At 44.0% G+C, this 20505-nt stretch overlaps 1 protein-coding gene across 1 annotated transcript; it reads right to left on the reverse strand.

Moving 5' to 3' along the window:
* Positions 1-12241: 12241 nt before the first annotated feature.
* Positions 12242-18970, reverse strand: CELA3B (chymotrypsin-like elastase family, member 3B). The gene is made up of 8 exons (XM_006883555.1): positions 18931-18970; positions 16427-16512; positions 16144-16241; positions 15905-16039; positions 14713-14849; positions 14077-14219; positions 13089-13241; positions 12242-12259 (listed from the first exon to the last, which is right to left on the reverse strand). The coding sequence occupies exons 1-8, from the start codon at positions 18968-18970 to the stop codon at positions 12242-12244; spliced, it is 810 nt and encodes a 269-aa protein (XP_006883617.1).
* Positions 18971-20505: the final 1535 nt, after the last annotated feature.

Here is a 20505-nt window from a genome sequence, read left to right on the forward strand (position 1 = left end):
ATTACAAATCATCACACTTACAAATATTTTCAGGAAATAAAACTTTTTAAAAATATGGATTAATGAAAGTAGGGTATACAGAAGAGATGTCTACTGTTGGCCATAAAGACCAGCGTTTCTCTTCTGACATTATTTTATAAAACATGTGTACTTGTGTCTCAGCTGCTAGGGAATTCCTCAAGCAGGCACAGGTGAGATGCAGAGTTTAAGTGAACATTTCTTCTGAGTTGACAGGAGCTTTTCTTCTCCCATCTGAACACTGGGCATGCGTGAGGTTTTGCACATTGTGGTTGCACCAGGAACTGAAGCGATCAAGACAAAGTCATTTTTCCACCACTCGGTGGCTGGGACTCTGCCAACAGTGTGGAGCATAGTGGCAGGCTTCACCATGAATGCTGTCATGGAACATGGCCCTGGGTCCCAGCCGGCAGGGACTGGCTCTTGGGGCTGGTGCTTCAAGCTCCTGGTATGTGCAGATCCGGCCACTCTCAGCAATAACAGTCTGTTGCCTGCAGGACCACATTCTCGGCCTGCTGCACAGGCTGCATGCAATAGGAATTTTTATTTTTTACATAAAGGGTATTCTACAAGACATAGTAGATTTCATTTTACCCTTTTCATTTCCTCCCACAGTGTACCTGGTGGCTGTAGTCTGTCTTACTCAGATTACATACATAAGTTCATGGTGTTAACAGTTACTGGTTGAAGCAACCCCGTATTGGGCTTCTGTAGAAACCAAGTAATTTCCTTCTCAGAAAAGGAATTGTTAAAAATTTGAAGTTGATGCTGGAGACACAAAATTGTGCTTCTTACTGCCAGAAAAAGTTAAGTATAAGTCTTGTTGACAGACAGAAGTTCAAACAACAGTTATGAAGTAGTATAAAAATTACAGTGAGATGTGTGCATTCAGTGCTCTGGCAGCCTGGCAAAAGGTAACATTAATGAACTCTCGAGGAATGGGGTGTAGACTACTAAAGAAGGCTTCATGGAGAACGCGTAATAGGACAGGCAGGCATGTAACAGGTCCAGAGGGTCAGATCACAAAGACCTACATGGACTAGTCATCCACTGAAGTCTTAAATTTAAGCTGTGCAGTGACATGATAGGATGTGTCCTTTAGAAAGATCTCTCTGACAACAGTGTGGAGGATGAAATGACAAAAATAAACAGTAGGATCCATGCTAAAAAAAAAAAATTAGAAGTTGAGTGTAGTATTTGGAGGGGGTGGGGAAGGAGAGGTATTGTACCTAAATAGTGTTTGCAGGAGTGAGAGACAGGATGCAGTAGGCTTTTCGTAGAGGGCAGCAGGGGTTTGTGCTGGTAGTCTGTGTGTGGAAGTGGGAGATACATCAGGGTGGACTCCACAGGGCTACCCCGAGGCTTCTAGAAAGTAGGGACAGGAGAGCAGTTGCCTCCTTGCAAAAAAAAAAAAAAGTATTTTTATTAGTTTGTGTTTATTAAATGGAAAAAATCTGAATCCCATGGTATCCTTATTCTGTGGTGGAATTTAATTACATTGTTAAAAATAAAGCTATATATTTCCCCCCTGTTCTGAAAAAAAAGAGTACATTATGACACTGATTATAATTTTTAAAATGAAATGGAATTTATGAATTTAAAGAAAGTCTGGTTATTATGTACATAAAAATGTTGGCATTGATATTAGTCATTACTCAAAAATGTATTGACTGTGGCTTTTGAAAACATTTGAATTGTTGAGATTTGTAGATTTAAAAATCGTCAAAATGAAAATAAAAGGAATTTTCAGTTGAATTGTTGGTACTTTTAGGTAAGAAGCTCTGGTGGCACTATGGTTAAGGCATTCAGCTAAGCAGAAGGTCAGCAGTTGAAACTCATATATTATTCTACAGGCTAAAATGAAGCAGCCTGTTTCTGTAGAGATTTACAACATTGGAAACCTTAAGGGGCAGTTCTATTTGGCCAGTAACTGAGAGGGAAGGAATTAAAGGGAAGTGTTTGGGTGGGGCTTTTTTTTTTTAAAGATTTTAATTTATTTATTTTTCATTTCAATGAACATCTACAGAGATTTTGGAATTCCATTCATTCACTGTTGCACCCTTCTCCCCGCCCCCCCCCCCCCCGTTTGCTCCTCTCCTTGAAAAGCAAAAGAAAAACTCCCTCATTGGTACACAATCCCCCCCGCACCTCCCCCAATCCCACCCCCAACCCCAAATATAATCCACTCTGCAACCCTCATTGCGTACTCCTACGATAAACATAATGCCCTAAAATATAATACTTTTAAACTATTCTCTCCCCCATAGACTTCAATGCCTTAAACATATTTCATCCAGTTTTTCTCGGTCTTACCCCCACCCCGATGGGTGGGGCTTTTTGAGGGTTGTTAGACAAGGCTTCCCGCCTCTTTGCTGCCCTCTAGTGGCGAGAATGGGATCGTAGCAGTTTCCAGTCACCTTGAGGTCAGATGGAGAGTCACTGAAGGCCCACTTGCGGCCCCACTGCCCAGTCACAGGGTGGAATTTCATAAACCCTATTAGCCTTCATTCTGAAACGGTTTTGGAAAATTATCAGAGGGCTCTTGCCCGACCTTTTGGGAGGAAGTTGTCACTTAGCCTTTGCAACCCCGTTGTGCCTGGAAAACTCACAAGTTGCCCAGAGTCCATAAAAACAGAATCCCAGAACCTTCTCCTGGCCTCCTCTGTGATGTCTGCTTTGCTAGACTCAATCCTTTCCTGGCCCCCACTTCCAGCTGATCTTGCCAGAACAATCCTTGGGCTTTTTTAAGTGTCTGGAGTGGGGATGAGGGCTTTTTTGGAGGAGAGTTGGTGTGTCTGTCAGTAGTTTTTAGGAGAAAAAAAATTATGGTAGTTGTAATGTGTAGGTACAGTGAATTAAAAAAAAAGAAGAAAAAGGGAATTTTTTTTTACTAGTTTATTTACAAAATTCAAATACATTGTTTTCAAGAACAAATTCTTTCCACTTCCCCCACCCCCCCTCATCAAATTGTACAACCCAATGATTAATCCCCCCACGCCCTGCACATTCACATCCCTCTGCTTCCAACCTCTCTCTCATCCCTCTTGGGTCCTTATACTCTTTCCATAATAATGGTTTTATACAATATTTATCCTTGTGGGATAGAGTTAGTAGTTCACTCAGCATAATGCTCTTCATTCCCTCCCAAGTTAGGTAATAATTTACAAAATCATTGCTCCTTCATGCTGCATAGTATTCCATTGTGTGAAGGTACCATAATTTATCAATCCATTCATTTGTGGTTGGACATTTGGGCTGTTCCATGTTCTTGCAGTGGTGAATAGTGTTACTATGAATTGGTGTACAAAACTCAGTTTGTGCCTCAGTTCTCATATTCTCAGGGTATATTCCAAGTAGTGGAATAGCTGGGTCATATGGAATTTCTATGTTCAGCTTTTTGAGGAAGCACCAAACTGCCTTCCGGAATGGTTGTACCATTTTACAATCCCACCAACAATGAGTAAGAGTTCCTTTCTCACCACATTCTCTCCAACATGTATTACTTGCCCTGTTAAACTTCACCACTGTTACTAGAGTGAGATGTTTCCTCATTGTGGTTTTGATTTGCATCTCTCTTATTGCCAGTGATTTGGAACTTCTTTTTAAATTTTTTATTTTATTATTATTTTGTGTGTGTACTGTCAAATCAGATCTGACAGGTAAAGGAGGAGATTGCCCCTCCTTCTCCAGCAGAGCATCTGGTGGATTCAAACTGCATACCTCTGTAATTTGAAACTTTTAAGAAGTATTATTGATATATTTTGGAGAGGATTTGGCCATTGGTAAAGTTGAACATGAGCAAGCCTTTCCACTTAGCAAGTCCATTTCTTAGAATTTACTCCAGAGAAATTCTCCAAAATGTGCACCTAGAGGTATCTCCAAGAACATTCACTGAAGCACTGTTTGTAATCACACAAAAAATTGGCACTGCTCTAAATGGCCATCGGCAGGGGAAAACAGATAACTAGTGTTGTGCAAAAGAATTCACTTCAAAATGAACAGTAACAAACCAGAGATATAAGTCAGCATGAACAGACTTTTAAAATAATGTTGAGGCAAAGAAGCAAGTTGCAGAACAAACAGCTTGATATCATGCATGTATTTTTCTTTTCTTTTTTTATTTTAATTTATTTATTTTTCATTTCAATGAACATCTACAGAGATTTTGGAATTCCATTCATTCATTGTTGCACCCTTCCCCCCGCTGCATGTATTTTTCAAAGCCGAACAATACAATATGTTGTTTATAGATGTTAGTATGTGTAATAAAAACATAAAAGCATGGAGCGGAAGAAAAACATGGAGCTCCTTTTACCAGCCAGGATAGGTTAGGTCCATATCATTGTAATAAAACACCCCACATATTAGTGGTTCAAAACAAGAGTCCCTGAGTACTGTACACACTTAACGTGCTTGAAAGTTTGGAGGATCATGTCGCCCAAGAAGAGCCTGAGGTAAAGACCAATCTACTAAGAAATCTGTTCACTGAAGCTCTCATCCAGCACAACTCTACTCTGACACAGCGTGTTGTCATGAGGAAGAATTAATAGCAGTTTATTTTTTGCTTGTGCTGCATGTTATCAGAGGCCAGCTGAAGCTCAAAGCCCAGACTGACCCATTGCCATTGCAGAGGGAATGAAGTAGGGGCAAGGCACTGTGTCTCTGAAAGCCTCACCTTGGCCAAAGCAAGACACCTGGACCAACTGAACATCCGGAGGCAGGCAAGAGCTGTCCTACTGTGTGCCCTACCATGGTGATGACCTCTACATGAGCTGTTGTTGTTGTTGTTGTTATGTGCCATCGAGTCAAGTCACCTACGACTCATAGCAACCCTATGTACAGAAGCTCTGAAGCCTGCCCTGTCCTGAGCCTTTCTCACTAATTCCAACATACCAACCCCCATTGCCCCAATTACTGTATCAATCCATCTCATCTGGATTCTTTCTTTCCTGGACTGTCCCTCCACCCTTCTGAGCATGATGTCCTTCTCCAAGGACCAGTCTCTCTTGACCACATGCCCAAAATACATGAGGCAGAGCTTCAAAATCCTAGCCTCCAAGGAGAAACTTGGTTTCATCCTATTCAAGACAGATCAATTTGTTTTCTTGGCAGTCCATGATATATTTATGACTTCTCCAGCACCACAATTCGAAGGCATAAATTCTTCTTTTGTCATACTTAGTAATTGTCCAGCTCTCTGATGCATAGCAAGTAATTATGAAGATTATGGCCTAGATTAGGCTCACCTTAGTCTCTAGACTGACATTGTTGCTTTTCAGTACTCTGGAAAGGTCCTTGACAATAGATTTTCCCAAAGCAGTTCTTTTTTTTGATTTCCTGACTCTTGGTGCCAAGAATGTTGACTGTGGAGCGGAGCAAATAACCTCAATCTCTTCTCCTTCTATCATGGTGCTGCCAATTAGCCTAGTGGTGAGAATCTTTGTCTTCTTGATGTTGAGCTTCAACCCATATTGAAGACTACAGTCCTTGACCCTCTGTAACAAGTGCTTCAGGTCCTCTTCAATTTCAGCAAGCAAGGTTGTGTTATCTGCATAATGTAGGTTATTGAGAAGTCTTCTTGCAATCCAGATGGCACATTCCTCCTCATAAAGCCCTGCTTCCCAAATGATCTGAGTTTAGATTGAAAAGGTGTGGAGACAGGATACATCTCTAATGCACTCCCTTCCTGATCTTCAACCATGCAGTGTTTCCCTGCTCTGTTCTTTGGACTGCTTCCTGGTTCAAGTATAGGTTCCACATAAGCACAATCAAATGTCCTGAGATTCCCATTTTCCTCAAGGTTAGCCACAATTTGTTGTGATCTACACAGTCAAATGTCATTGCACAGTCAATGAAACACAGATAGACATTCCTCTGGTACGCTTTGCTTTCTGCCAAGATCCATCTGGCTTTCGAAATAATGTCCCTAGTGCCATGACCTCTTCTAAACCCAGCTTGTATTTGTTAGTTCTCTTGTCATTGATTCCAGGATTCCAGGATTCTGCTAGTATGTGGTATTACTGATATTGTTTGATAATTTCCACACTCTTGTCGGGTCACCTTTTTTTGGAATGGGAACAAATATGGATCTCTTCCAGTCAGTTGGCCAAGTTGTTGTCCTCCAGATTTCTTGGTTGTCCTCCAGATTTCTTGACACAACCTCTGGTGAGCACATCCAGGGCATTATCTGTTTGTTGAAATATGTAAATTGGTATTCCATCAATTCCTGGGACTTTATTTTTTTCCAAGTCTTTCAGAGCAGCCTGAACCTCCTCCTTCATCGCATTGCCTCTTGATCATACGCTGTTTCTTGAAATTCTTCTGTGTCAGCCAATCCTTTTTCAAACAATGACTCTGTTTACTCTTTCCATCTTCTTTTAATGCTTCCTGAATCATCCAATATTCTGCCCATAGCATCTTTAAGCATTGCAACTCGTGGCTTGAATTTGTTCTTTTTTTTTAAATTTGTTCTTTAGTTCCTTCAGTTTAAGAAATGCTGAGCGAGTTTGGCCCTTTTGATTTTCCAACTCCAGCTCCTTGCACATTTCATTACGATACTTTCCTTTTGTCTTTCCAAGCCACCGTTTGAAATCTTCTGTTCAGCATCTTAACTTCTTGATTTCTTCCCTTTGCTCTGGCTCCTTGGCACTCTAGTGCAATATTCAGAATCTCTTCTGACATCCATTTGGTCTTTTTCTTCTTCTGTCTTTGTAGTGAGTGACCTTTTACATTCTTCGTGGCTGGTACTCTTGACATCCTCCCACAGCTCCTCCTATCTTGTTCATTAGTGGTCAAGGCCTCAAACCTGTTCCTCAGCTGATTTTTAAGATCATGGAGGATAGACTCAAGATAAACTTTTTATTCCTGTGGATATAATTTCATCTTCTTTAGCTTTACTTTGAATTTGCATATGATTAGTTGATGGTCTGTTCCACAATCAGCCCCTGGCCTAGTTTTTACTGCTATATTTTTTAAAAAAGAATGGGCAAAAAATGTGAAATTGTTTTTAAGTGGGAAGGAGGATCCACATGTGTATTGTTAAATTATTTTCTTTGTCTTATCTTCTAAACTTTTAAAAACTAAAAAATGTAATTTTTTAACATTTAAAAAAATTTATTATTTTGTGTGTATACCGTCAAATCAAATCTGACTGGTACTGGAGGAGATTGCCATTTCTTCTCCAGTAGAGCATCTGGTGGATTCGAACTGCATACATCTGGGCTTGCAAAAGTGTAATTTTTAAGGAGAGGATGCAATGAAGCAATATATATACCAAAAGATATGAAAGCAACACAGTTGACATGTGACCACAGATAAAACCATCTTTTTTTAAATTTTTTTTTATTTTTGTGTGAGTGTACCGTCAAATCAGATCTGACTGGTACAGGAGGAGATTGTCCCTCCTTCTCCGGCAGAGCATCTGGTGGATTCGAACTGTGCGCCTCTGGGATTGTAGTTGCAGCTCTTTACCACTAGGCCACCAGAGCTCCCCTAGATAAAACCATCTTAATTCTTCTGAAATCAACATTTCTAGGTGCTGGAATTCACGTGACCCATCCAGGCCATTTGTCCTTAGGGATCCTTTGGGAACTTGCACTTAAAAAAAAAAAATCAATCCCCTAGACTTGCTTCCAGGCAAATAGTTGCCCATTACACAACTTGGAGGAGCTAAAGATAGTTTTGTCTTAGGCATTAGGTTCTTTTGGAAAATCCTGTATCGTATTTTAATAAATGTCCTTTCTTTGGTGATTCTCAGAACACCCTGAAATCCTATACTATGCATTAATCATTCAGTCAATGTGATCTCCTGAGAATTTAACATAACAATGACCTATATAACCTAAGCGTCTCTCTGAGCACTTTATGTCCAAATTATTGCTGCCTGATTCAAATTATAGGTGCTCTGGTGGGATAATGAGTAAAGTACTAAGCTGCTAACATGGTCAGCAGTAAGAATTTACTAGTCCTTCTCCTTGGGAGAAAAATGGGTGGTCTCCTATAACAATGTATAGTCTTGTAAACCTAACAGAGGGCCTGCAGAAGTCAGCAAGACTCCATAGCAGTGATTGAGTCAAAGTGTATCTACGTACAAAAAACACATTCTGTTTCATTAATTTTCTGATGTTTATGCATTTAGGTTTTTAAAAGACCCAAGTGTTCACTGCAGCACTATTCACTATTGCCAAAAGTGGAAAAACCCAAATGGCCATCAAACAATAAATTAATCTTTAAAAAAAGGGGGGAGCTCTGGTGGTCTAGTGGCAAGGAGCTGCAACTACAATCCCAGAGGCGCACAGTTCGAATCCACCAGATGCTCTGCCGGAGAAGGAGGGACAATCTCCTCCTGTACCAGTCAGATCTGATTTGATGGTACACTCATACAAAAATAATAAAATGAATTTTAAAAAATTTTTAAAAAAAGTAGTATGGACACACACACAATGGACTATATAACTCAGCCATAAAGAGAAATGAAATCTTGATAAATGCATTATCATGAAAACATGCTGAGTGAAGTTCATCAAATATTGTGTCATCTCACTCATAGAATAGAAAAATGGATAGAGACCAAAGTTCATTGGCAGTGACCCAGGGTGGGAGGGAGAGGGACAGGAGGAGTGGATGGTTAGGAAGCAGTGAGGGAGTGATGGAGAGTTGGCAGTGGGTGTTGGTGATGGTCGTATAGCATGATACTGTTTCTGTGGTCACTAAATTGTACTTGTGAAAAAGTTAAATTGGCAAATGTTGTGGGTTGGGTTTTTTTTTTAAGGATTTCCAGTCATTTATTGTTGCACTTTTCTACCTGCCCACACCCTCTCCCCAAAATCACTCCTCTCCTTGAAAAGAAAAAGAAAAACTCTTTAACTGTTATGTAAACCCTCCCCCCAGGTTCACTCCACTATGCAGCCTTCATTCTGGACTTCTATAATGACAAGAATACCCATTTATAAATCCCTTTTAAACAAATCTCTTCCTCATCTGTTTCAATGCAATATACATCATTCCTCCCCTCCTTTTCTGTCTTCCCTCAACCCTAATGTCTGTTCCATTTCACAACAGTGGCCCTATGCAGTATTTGTCTTTTTGTGACTGAGATATTTCACTCGACATAATGTCCTCCAGGGTCACCCATTTTGAATAATATTTCGTGAGTTTCTTGTTTTTCAATACTGCATAGTATTCCGTTGTGTGAATATACCACAGCTTCTCTATCCATTCGTTTGTTGATGGGCACTTGGGTTGTTTCCAGTTCTTTGCTATTGTGAACAAAGCTGCAATAAACATGGGTGTGCATATATCTGCTTGGGTGGAAGTTATGGTTTCTTTAGGGCAAATTCCCAGAAGTGGAATTGCTGGCTTAAATAGTATTTCTATTTGCAACTTTTTGAGAAAGTGCCATATGGCCTTCCATAATGGTTGCACTATTTTACACTCCCACCAATAGTGAATAAGGGTTCCAGTTTCTCCACAACCTCACCAGCATGATGGTTGCTGTTCTGTTAAATTTTGCTATTCTTATTGGGGGGAGATGATATCTCATAGTTGTTAAATGTTGTGTTTTTATAACAAAATATACTTGTGAGTCCATTTGCCCTTGCTGAGAACAAATTTCCTTCATGATGGTCTAGGACCATGAACTTACGTCGTTTCAGTTGGTTTTTCTGCTCTAATGTTTCACTTGTCTTTATGTGGCACTGGGTGCCCAGCAGCGATCCTTTTTCCATCTCAGCAAGAGCTCCTGGACTCCAACCTGGTGGCGACATCAGATGTGTGACATCTCCCTCCCTCGCTGTGAGCTTGCTCCTTTCTGTACGAGGAGAGGCTCTTATTGATGACCAGGCAAGTGTAGTACTCACTGTTTTAGTTACCTCATGCTGCTATGACAGAAATATCACCAATAGTTGGCATTAATGATAAAAAAGAATTTTTCATAGTTTAGGAGACAGAACTTAGGCCTCTGAGCTCATGGTGTCAGCTCTGAACCAAAGCTTTCCCTTTCAGCTCTGAAAGATCTTTATCTCCTTTAAATTGCTGCTCCTGGGTTATCTTCACATAGCCTGCCATCTATTCACTCATCTCTACTCACTTGCTTGTTTAATTTCTTTTATATCTCAAAAGAGATTGACTCAAGACATACCCTATGCTAATACTGTCTAATGAACCTAACCAGTTGTTGTTAGATGCATCAAGTCAACCACCACGCCGAGCGCCCCCTCCTCCACCGTCTCTACAGTCTCTGTCCTGCTCAAGCCCACTGTGCTGGTCACGGTGCCAGTCCATGTCGTTGAAGATCCTCCTCTCTTTCTCTGACCTTCCACCTTTTCCCAGCATGATGCCTCTCTGCAAAATTTGGTTCCTTTTGAGAATATGCAGAAAGCAAGTGAGATGAAGTTTCACCATCCTTGCCTCTACAAAGCACTCTGGTTGCCCTTCCTTCAAGATAGATTTATGTGTTCTTTTGACAGTTCATGGTATATTCAGTACTCTTCATCAACACCACAATTCAAAGACATCAGTAATTCTTCCAGCATTCTTATTTATTGTCCAACTTTCAGATGCCTGAGAAGCAATTAAAAAGACCATGGCCTGTATCAGGCACACCTTAGTCTCTACACTAACAAACATGATAATCATCCTTTTTCCCAAATAGGCTTATAACCACAAGCATAGGGGTTAGGATATACATCCTTTACTTTGGAGAGATGCAATTCAGTGAACCTGCCACAAAGTAAGTACTTCTGTTATTAGGTGCCGTTGAGTCAAATATGACTTGTACTGACCCTATTAACAGATCTGAACCCTGTTCTATCCTGTGTCATCCTCACAATCTCCGGCACCCACAAGCCATTGCTGCAGTTACTATGTCAATCCATCTGGTTGAGGATCTTTATCTCTTTCACTGGCCCTCCACCTTCTCAAGCATGATGTCCCATTCCAAGGAATAATGTCTCCTAGCAACATTCCCAAAGTGTGTGAGAAGAAGCTTCATCATCTTTGCCTCCAGGGAGCACTCTGGCTGCACAGTCTCCAAGTCAAATCTATTTGCTTTCCTGGGCGTCCCTGGGATACTTGGCACTCTTCTGCAACTCCACAGCTCAAAAACATAAGTTCTTTTTCTGCCATTCTTAGTCATTGTCCAGCTCTCAGATGCATAACAAGTGATGGGGAACGACCATGGCCTGAATAAGGCACACCTTAGTCCTCAAACCGACATTATTGCTCCCCAATAATTTGGAGAGGCCCCTGACTACAGACTTTCCCAGTACAATATGTCTTCCGATCCCTTAACTGCTAGTACCAAGTGTATTGATTGTGAATCCAAGTAAGATGAAGTTGTTGACAGTCTCTAAGCACGTTGTTTTAAACCAAATACATAGTATATGTTTAATGAAAAAGTCAGCCTCTTTTCCTCTCTAAATAATGAGGCACTTTAGAGTAAGAACCATATCTTCTTCCCCTTCTGAACCCTCTGCTGGATCAAGGAATGTTCGCTAAATGACTAAATGTCTGCAGCCGTTTTCCTTCGCCTCTCCAGAAGCAGAAAATTCCTGTTATTTTCCTAAGATGAGTCTCCTGAGAGATTGATCAGGCTGGTTTTTCTGTAGATTCTACCATGTTTCTATGATGCATTGAAAAAACTACTGATTTGTATGTGGCTCTAAGCTAGGTGACCACCATATCTTGGTTTGCCAGGGCCTTGTTCAGCTCCTGCTCTGAAAAGTCTGCCTCCCGGGCAGTGGTATATATGTAGAAGATAGAACCTTTGACAATTAGCTTTCAAAGTCTCATATGCTACCCACTGAGCAAGCTGGGCACTTGGCAGTTAGTTTTAACTGGCTGAGGGCTCTCTCACAGCTGGCGGTGGGAAACGCTTTGGTGAACAGACACTGCTCCTTGGCACATGTGTCATATCTGCCATGCCCTAAATATACCGCTGATCCTTCTCTAGTCCTTGAGGACCAACCTGCGCACATCCCAGGCTGACAAGAGTGGTTGGTCACCCTATAGCAATTCTCTTCCTCTCTCTAGACAATTTTTTTCAAATTCCTCTTCAAATGATAGAGTTGAAGGCTATCCCTACATACTAGATCTGGGATTTTAGGTATGGGCCAGATTGTGAGGAGTGAGCCAAGTAAGAAGAAAGGCACAAGATATGATTTTTCTGAGATGTCTTTATTCTTTCAGAAGTGTGCAAATCAGTACCGCCAGCCAGTTCCTGGGTCTAGTGGCTTGCCATGGTCTGAAAGACAAGTGGAGAAAGAGGAATGGATTAAGTAGAAGGAGCCAAATGGAACTGAGTTCAACTCCCAGTCATGCCACTCATTAGCTGGGTGAAACTGGGAGAGTTTCTGGTTGACATAGTCTGTAGCATGTTGTGCTGCTGACTAGAACTCATTTATTTTGTTGTTGTTGAAAATATTCAAAGCAGCTCATGGGGTTCTTGGTTTGACTATTAACGGGGTTGTTCCTCACAGTGCCTGGTGTATATTTAGGGACTCTCACAGCTCTTTCGAACCATGAGCCCTCCCTGACCAGCGGCCCCAGACCAGCCCCAGGCCTGCACTCCCACCACCCTTCATTCTTGTTCCTTGTACTTTGACTCCTCTTTCTACACTCCATACCAAGCAAGGGCCCACGTCTGGGGAGGCATGGAGTGTTTGTTCACACACATTGAAAGAACCTTCTGCAGCAGTTCAAAGCTCTGCCCAGAAGCCATGGAATCCAAACTCATGGGGGGCGGGGGGGGGAAGCGCTCTGACAGCTACCAACCCAGCAGGGCAGAAAGCTTCCCTATAGGGCTTGTGGGAGCAGCTCACTAGGTTTTTTCTCCTCAGATCGACTGGTGGGTTTGAGTGAGTCATTGACTTTCTAGTTACCAGCTGAGTGCTTAAGCAGGGACCAGGGGGCATATTGCAGCAGAAAATGGCTGGAAACCCAAGGGCTCCTCCACTGCTGGCCCATCAGATTCCTTTCTCCACACCTCAGGATCAGTTCTTCCCCACCCGTGGCCCCAACACCTCTGGGAAAGGCCAGCACCCCAGGGCCCTCCTGCTCGCCCATCTCCTCACCTCTTCGATCCAGTCATTGAAGGCTGACACTCGGGTGAAGACCGTGGGCTTCTTACGGGTATTGCAGCCGAAAGCAGACACGAAGCTGGTCACACCATGGACCTGCCAGCTGCCATCCTCAGCGGGGCAGTTGAGGGGTCCTCCAGAGTCACCCTGAAAGGGTGAGATGGGGGCAAGGGGTTAAGTTGAGGCTGCAGTGTAAGAAACTGGCTTGGTTCCCAGGTTAGGGGGAGGTTTTGAGAATCCTCTGTACTATTTGACCTCACGGAACCTCAGCTCGTTTGTGAGGGCAAACACAATGTTTGTCTAATCTTGTGAAAATGAACCGAGATGATAGATGTGGGATTTGAACACAATGCCTAGTACACAGTAAGCACTCCATAATGGTAGGTGCCACTGTTAGTACTGCAATGATTTCTTACCATTATTGTTTATTAAAAATACAACCACCATTGCTGTTGCGTAGATTCTGTCTCATAGCAACCCTATAGGGCAGAGGAGACCTACTTACCCCCCCAAGAGCAGACCACCCCAACTGTCTCCCACCAGCTTTCCAGTTACCGGTTGAATGCTTAACCACCGCACCACCATGGCTCATTATTGTTCATTCTTATAATACAGTGATAGCATCCTTAGGGTTTAATTGTAACTTCAAAATCTTAGGGCTGTAGGTGACTTCAGAGGCCTCCTGTCAGGACTCCTTGCTGTAACGAGGACTAGAGAGGGACAGTGACTTGTCCCAAGTTAAATTAGTGGTCGAGCTGGGACACTGAGCTCTTGGGATCAGGATTTCTGATGCTCAGGCCCGGAGCACGGTCCCTGGACTATGCCAGCTTCCTCTTAAGTCCTATCTGGTCTAGAATCAGAATGAGGAAGGCAGGCAAACATCACCTCCATTTTCCTAAGTTGGCAGAGGTACCCTAGGACCCTAGGTGCTACACCAAGCAGCCATACCCCAGTGCCACCCAGCTGGGAAGAGCTGACTCACATTGCAGCCGGAGCGGGTGTCTCCGCCAGCGCACACCATGGTCCGCTTCACGCTGCTGCCCCACCAGTCCCACTTGGAGCAGTGCTCATGGTCCACCACGGGCAGCAGGGCCTGCTGCAGCTTGTCAGGGAGAGGTCCTCCAGCTGTAGGGACAGGGAACCCTGAGTGGGGACCATCAAGGTGCAGAGTTGGCCTGGACTTGGGGAACAGGGACTAGGAACAAGGTTGGAGCATGGTCACAAGGCAAACAGCCCCTCTGGTCTCATGGCGACCCTCCTCCCAGCATGTTACATGGACCTGCTGCATCCATTGTGACATGCCCTGCACTTGGAAACTGTGGCCTTGCACACAGCTTCTTATTGGTTGCCATTGGGTTGATTCTGCCACACATAGCAATCCTCTGTGTGTCAGAGTTGAAGGGCTCCATGAGGTTTTCAAGGATGTGACCTCTTGGAAACAGAGTGCCAAGGCCTGTCTTCCGAGGTGCACCTGGGTGTGTTGTAGTAGTTGCCCACTTAACCATTTGCACCACCCAGGGACTCCCAGTGCACAGAAGACACTAACAAATGTCCAACTGGACGTGTTTGGAAGGATGGGAGGAGAAGGTAGAGAACGCTAGGTTGGGTCAGCACATACTGTAGAGGCGGCCCCAGCCACTGATGTAGCAGGGTGCCTCATTGGGCAGGATTTCTCCAGCAGGAGGGAGGCAGGCGACCTGTACTGTGTCTCCCAGCTGGGCGCTGCGTGACAACTTGATGAGGGCGATGTCATTGCTGGGGAAGAGAGAAGAATCATTGGGTCCTCTTGACAGATCTAACCTAACACCCAGCCTTTGCTCCAGCCACATTCATCCCTGGAGATCACTCCACTACTTTTTGGGGATCCCACACTACTCCTCTTCCCATTAATCCCATCCGTTTTCAAGGCTCAGCAATTCCCAGAAGCCTTCCTGGGCAGTCCGCTCATCCCAACCCTTGGCTTCCATCATCCTTCTCGGCGTCTTGATTCTCACGCTTTACCTGCTTCAGAATAACCTAAAGGGCTTTGGTACAGGTGACTGGGCCCCGCCCCAGAGTTTCTGATCCAGTGGTTCTGGGCTGAGGCCAGAGAGTTTGTATTTCTATCAGGCTCCCCGGGAACGCGGATGCTCCTGGCTGGGGATGATGCTCTGAGAAGCACTGTACTAAGGCGTCATCCTCCTGTTTGACGCTTAGGTCATTTCATCTGGATTCTGTTTTTCTCTCCACTTACCCCAGGAGCCCATTGATAATGGGGCAGGTCTCAGTCCTTAAAACCTTTCACTCTTGTGTTGCACTTTGGGGCCCCACAGCCTTCTCCAGCCCCCTCCCTAGAAAAACACTGAGCCCCACAGGCATAGTTTTGTATACAGCTGAGGGGCTTGCACAGGCCAGCTTTAGTGTTCTCACTCAGCGATTGTGTCTTTGACCTTTATTATCACCCTTTGATAGATGTTAAAACTGAGGTCCAGGGGGCAGTTACTTGGCCAGGCCAGAAACGAGGTAGTGGCAGAGCGTGGCCCTCAACCCAGTGCTCCCCCTTTGCCCATGGTTTGGAGAACCCAGGAGGAATTCTGATGAGTAGAGGAACTCTTGGATTTGACAAGGGGAAGCGAGGGAAAGCCAAGTTCTTGTTCTCTGAACCCTGTTATGCCCTCTGTAGAGGGAGGGAGGGTTTGGTGTGGATGGCTTTAAGGCTCTGGCCTTTTGAGATCTCAGCTTGTGGGACCTGGGCATGGACTGCTGGACTCAGCCACAATCTCTGGGGGATGAGGGTCAGAGGGCCTGGGTCTCTGGAGAGAATCACTCACCCACAGGCCACACAGTTGGCGTTCCAGAGCGGGTGCACAAAGAGGTCTCCAGCGTTGATGGGGATCACCTGCTCAGGACCCTCCTCCACACCTCGGTTGTACTCACCCAACACTACTTGGTAAGTCAGGGTGCTCCTGCCGGCAGAAGCGGGGTCAGCCTGAGTCTGACTGGTCTCACTCCTCCTCCCTTAGTGACCCCTGCCCCACCAGACAGGGAAGGGACAGGTGATTGAACTCACGAGACACAGTGGCCGGCAGTCAGGACCCAGTCAGGGGCGATGAGGCTGCCTCCACAAGTGTGATGGAAGGCCCCATTCTTCTCATACTGCAGGGAGACCTGGTGGCCAGAGAGGGGAACCCTGAGTGTCTGGGCCATACAGTGAGAACCACCTGGGATGGATGTTCAGGTTGTGCACTGCACAACTCTCGGGAATGCCATTCACACAGAAAAGAGATACTTTTAGACTAGATGGATCACAATGAGAACTTGAGGTCCAGCGCCCATGATGGCATTGCTCTTACCTGCCAGGGCCAGCTGTAGGGCACTGCGTCCTCACCGTTGACCACTCGGCTGGAGGGGCGATAGGCAGATTTGCCACAGCCCGAGGCTGGAGGAGAGAGTGAGGGGGTCAGAAAAGGAAAGGCCTGGCTCCTAGAGCTAGCATTGCCACTAACTGGCTGTGGGACCATGGACAAGCCGGTTCCACATTCGGGACTGCAGTGGTCACATCTGATCAGCAAGCAGACTGCAAAGGAGTTTTCAGAGTGCCAGGGATTGAGGGATGGAGACAAAAAGGTGACCTCCTTCGACAGGATGATCGAAGGAGCTGACACACTCAGAATAGTGTCTGATGCCCCATGAGCCCTTGAGAAAATTGTAGGTATTGTTAGTAACATCACCAAGCAACTGTGGGGGTGACATGTCAGAGAGGTGACACCAAAATGACTACTCAGCTGAAATTTATTATATTTTAAATTAAAATATCCTGTAGATAGTTATAACAACAACAACTACAACATTATCACCACCTCTTATAAGCCCAGCTTACACATATTCGTATACCTACGAGGCTAAAACTCCATGTTGATTTACTCTGTGAACCTTCTGATGCTCTCTGGTCAGAGCCGTCATTATAACCTAATTACAAGGATGCCTCTGAGCTTTGTTATTCTGGCTCCTAGTATTTTTAGATAGTTGTTGATGTTGTCAAATTGTTGGGTGTTTTGCTGTAACACTGTGGTAATTAGTGTTTGTGAACCTCTATCAATAATATTTTTGAGGATGAAGTAGTAATTAAAGGAAAAGGAAGAGGAAAATGAAAAAAAAAGGGCTTCAAGTCAACAGTGACTAACATGCTGTAACTGAAGACAGGTTTATAAAACATGTTTGTTAGTATTTGTATAATCCAAGAAATAGTCCATTTAAGCCATTTATAATCATACTTATTGCATATAATTGTATGGTTAAAGTTGATAATGAACACTGCCAAGGATTCTGTGTGGTTTGGCACAGAGATGGTCCATGGTGGAAGGTGATGGCACAAATGTTACACTGGGTGACACCAATGATATTAGCACCTTCAACTATTATCGTAAGGAGTCACACTGCATGGGTTCAAAGTGTTGTTCTGCCCCTAATGGATTAATTGTGTCCCCCTAAAAAATATCCTTGTCAATCCTAACTTTTGTACCTGGAGCTATAATTCCATCTGGGACTGGATTTTCTGTTTTGTTGGTGAGGCAAGGTTAGCACAGTGTGTGTTTGTCAATATTTTCAATATAGAGATTAAAGGAGATCAGAGATAAAAGAAGAGAGATGTCAAGCCACTTGACATTCACTCAGGAGCACAAGTATAGAGACAAGGACCTTCCTCCAGAGCTGACTGAGAAAGAAAACCTTTCTCCAAAGCTTGGATTCAGATTTCCAGCTTTCGAAACTGTGAGAAAATAAATTTCTGTTTATTAGAATCACCCACTTGTGGTATTTCTATTATAGCAACTTTAGATAACTAAGACATGGCAAGGAGCTGCAGCTACAATTCCAGAGGCGCACGGTTCAAATCCACCAGATGCTCTGCCGGGGAAGGAGGGACAATCTCCTGTACCAGTCAGATCTGATTTGATGGTACACGCACACAAAAGTTTAAAAAAAAAAAAAAAGAGAACTAAGACAGTCCCTTCTTCTAGAATTAGTTACTTTACCTCTCTGAGACTCAGTTTCATTTTTCACATCTGTGAAACAGGGACAATAATAGTACTGACCTCATGGGAGCTATTATGGAATTATATGAGATAGTAAATTATCTCTCACTCTCTCATTCTTTCATTGCCAGTGGTTGAGACAGAAACGACTCCTTGCAGATTCTTCATTGAGTTTCCCAAGCTGTATACTATATAGGAGGAGAGTGCCCACTCTTTTTCTCAAGGAGCTACTGGTGGATTCGAACCATCAGACAGATCCAGACGTTGGGTTAGAAGTACAGCTTCCTACAGACTAGGTCACCAGAGCTCCATTGAGAAACATATAAGAAAAACTTTGAGTGCTTTGCCTTTTAAGCACTCAATAAATATCGTCTGTTATTCACCATCAGTCAAGTAAGGCTGCTTGAAGGAGGTGACACTGAGAGTAATATAATATGGCAGAAGGTCCAGGAGCAGGCTAGACCCTTGGGTATGGAGTAGGGTGGGAACTGTGAGAGAGGAGTTAGGTGTTAGCATATGAGGAGAAATTCGAACCCAAGGTTTTAACCACCGAGCCCAAGCTTGTAGCCCTCAGACTGTTTCCTGCACCCATTGAAGACTCCCACCAAAGCCCTTTGAAGTTCTCACGTTCCCCTGAGCTTCCCTTCTTTTCTTCTATTCCCATGCCAGGCTGTGAACTCCCACAATCCAACACCAAGTAAAAGCTGAAACCTCTCCTATGCCACCAGCTGTTTGGTGCGGTGAGACCCAGGGTGGGTGGTAGATTTCAAGAGCTCTCAGCCCAGCACAGAACAAGAAACACAGACAAAATGCTACAGTCTTACCAAGGGCTACAAACAGGAGGGAACTTAGCAGCCGAAGCATGATGAGTTTCAAGATGATGAGAAAAGGACACAGAGCTTGTGCTTCTAATATAGTGTAGAAGGCTGGTGGGGAGTACTTTCTGGAACAGGTGGTGGAACACCAAGTCTCCCATGGTCCAAGGCCAATGGCCCTCATTGGTTGCAGGTGGACGAATGACAGTCATCAACGGAAGGACCCAAGGTCTCCCTCAACATGCAGTTGCACAGGTGGTATTGAATGGCCAGCTGATAACAGGGGAAGGGGAAGGAAAGTTTACATCAGGACAAGCCAGCACTTTCCAGGAAAGAAGAAACTGGTTAGGCCTGGTTTTAAGTCCTGGCCCTGCCACCACTGCTCTCTGTGACTTTAAGTACATGATTTAGCTTCTCTGAGAAAAGCGCCATTATGATAGATGAAGAAAAGTTTGATATTGTCAACAATTTCGTCTTACTTAAATCCATAAGCAATACCAGTGGTACCAGCAGTCAAGAAATCAAAAGTCGTGTTGCATTGGATCTCCAAAGTACTGAGGAACAATGATGTCAGTTTAAAGAATAAGGTGCACCTGATTCAGGCCATGGTCCTTTTTTCCTTTCTCTTCTTTGTATTTTTTTTTTCTTTTTGTGTACCACCAAATCAGATCCAACTGGCACAGGAGGAGATTACCCCTCTTTCTCCAGTGGAGCACCTGGTGGATTTGAACTGTACGCCTTCGGGATTGCAGCACAGCTTCTTGCCACTAGGCCACCAGAGCTCCTACGCCATGGTCTTTTCAGTCACTTCCTATGATGCTGAGAGCTGGCCAATGAATAAGGATTGTAGATAAGAATTGATGCCTTAAGGAAGCTCTGGTGGCCTAGTGGCAAGAAGCTGTGCTGCAATCCTGAAGCCGCATAGTTTGAAATCCACCAGATGCTCTGCTGGAGAAGCAGGGGCAATCTTCTCCTGTGCAAGTCGGGTTCATTTTGATGGTACATAACAAGGAAAAAAAAACCCACAAAAACAGAAACAAAAATAATAGATGCCTTTGAGTTGTGGTGCTGGAGAAGAGTACAGGCTATCCTGTGGCTCGCCAAAGAACAAGCATACATCTTGGAGAATGTATGGTGAGAATGCTCCTTGGAGACAAGGATGATCAAGTTTTGTCTCATACTTCGGCCATGTTGTTAGGAGAGGACATTCATTGGAGAGGGACATCATCTTTGGAAAGGTGTAGAGCTAGCAAGAGAGAGGAAGATCCTCAACCAGATGGATTGACACAGTGACTGGTGTAATGGGTTTGATTATGCCAGAAATAATGAAGATGGCACAGGATAGGTCAGGGTTCAGATCTCTTGTTAGATCTGTGAGTCGTGCTCAACTTGATGGCATCTGACAACAAGAGCAATAACAATACAGGCTTGCTATTGTTGTGAGCCATTGAGTCACCCGTGACCCATAGTGACCCTATGAACAATGGCTCTAAACCTTCCCCTATCCTGAGCCAGTCTCACTGACTCCACTACACCTAATTCCATTAACCCAGCAACCATGACAATCTGTCTCAACGGGGGGGG

This window comes from Elephantulus edwardii, unplaced genomic scaffold, assembly GCF_000299155.1.
Source record: "Elephantulus edwardii isolate Elephantulus edwardi_28Jun2011 unplaced genomic scaffold, EleEdw1.0 scaffold00028, whole genome shotgun sequence".
Lineage (NCBI taxonomy): Eukaryota > Metazoa > Chordata > Mammalia > Macroscelidea > Macroscelididae > Elephantulus > Elephantulus edwardii.

Excerpts from the sequence above, each read along its gene's own strand:
- CELA3B (XM_006883555.1), bottom strand. The coding sequence starts at position 18,970 with ATGCTTCGGCTGCTAAGTTCCCTCCTGTTTGTAGCCCTTG. Across the intron at positions 16,242-16,426 it reads CCTACAGCTGGCCCTGGCAG|GTCTCCCTGCAGTATGAGAA; the intron begins GTAAGAGCAATG and ends TCTGGCCACCAG. Across the intron at positions 14,220-14,712 it reads TGGCTGGGGCCGCCTCTACA|CTGGAGGACCTCTCCCTGAC; the intron begins GTATGTGCTGAC and ends CTGTCCCTACAG.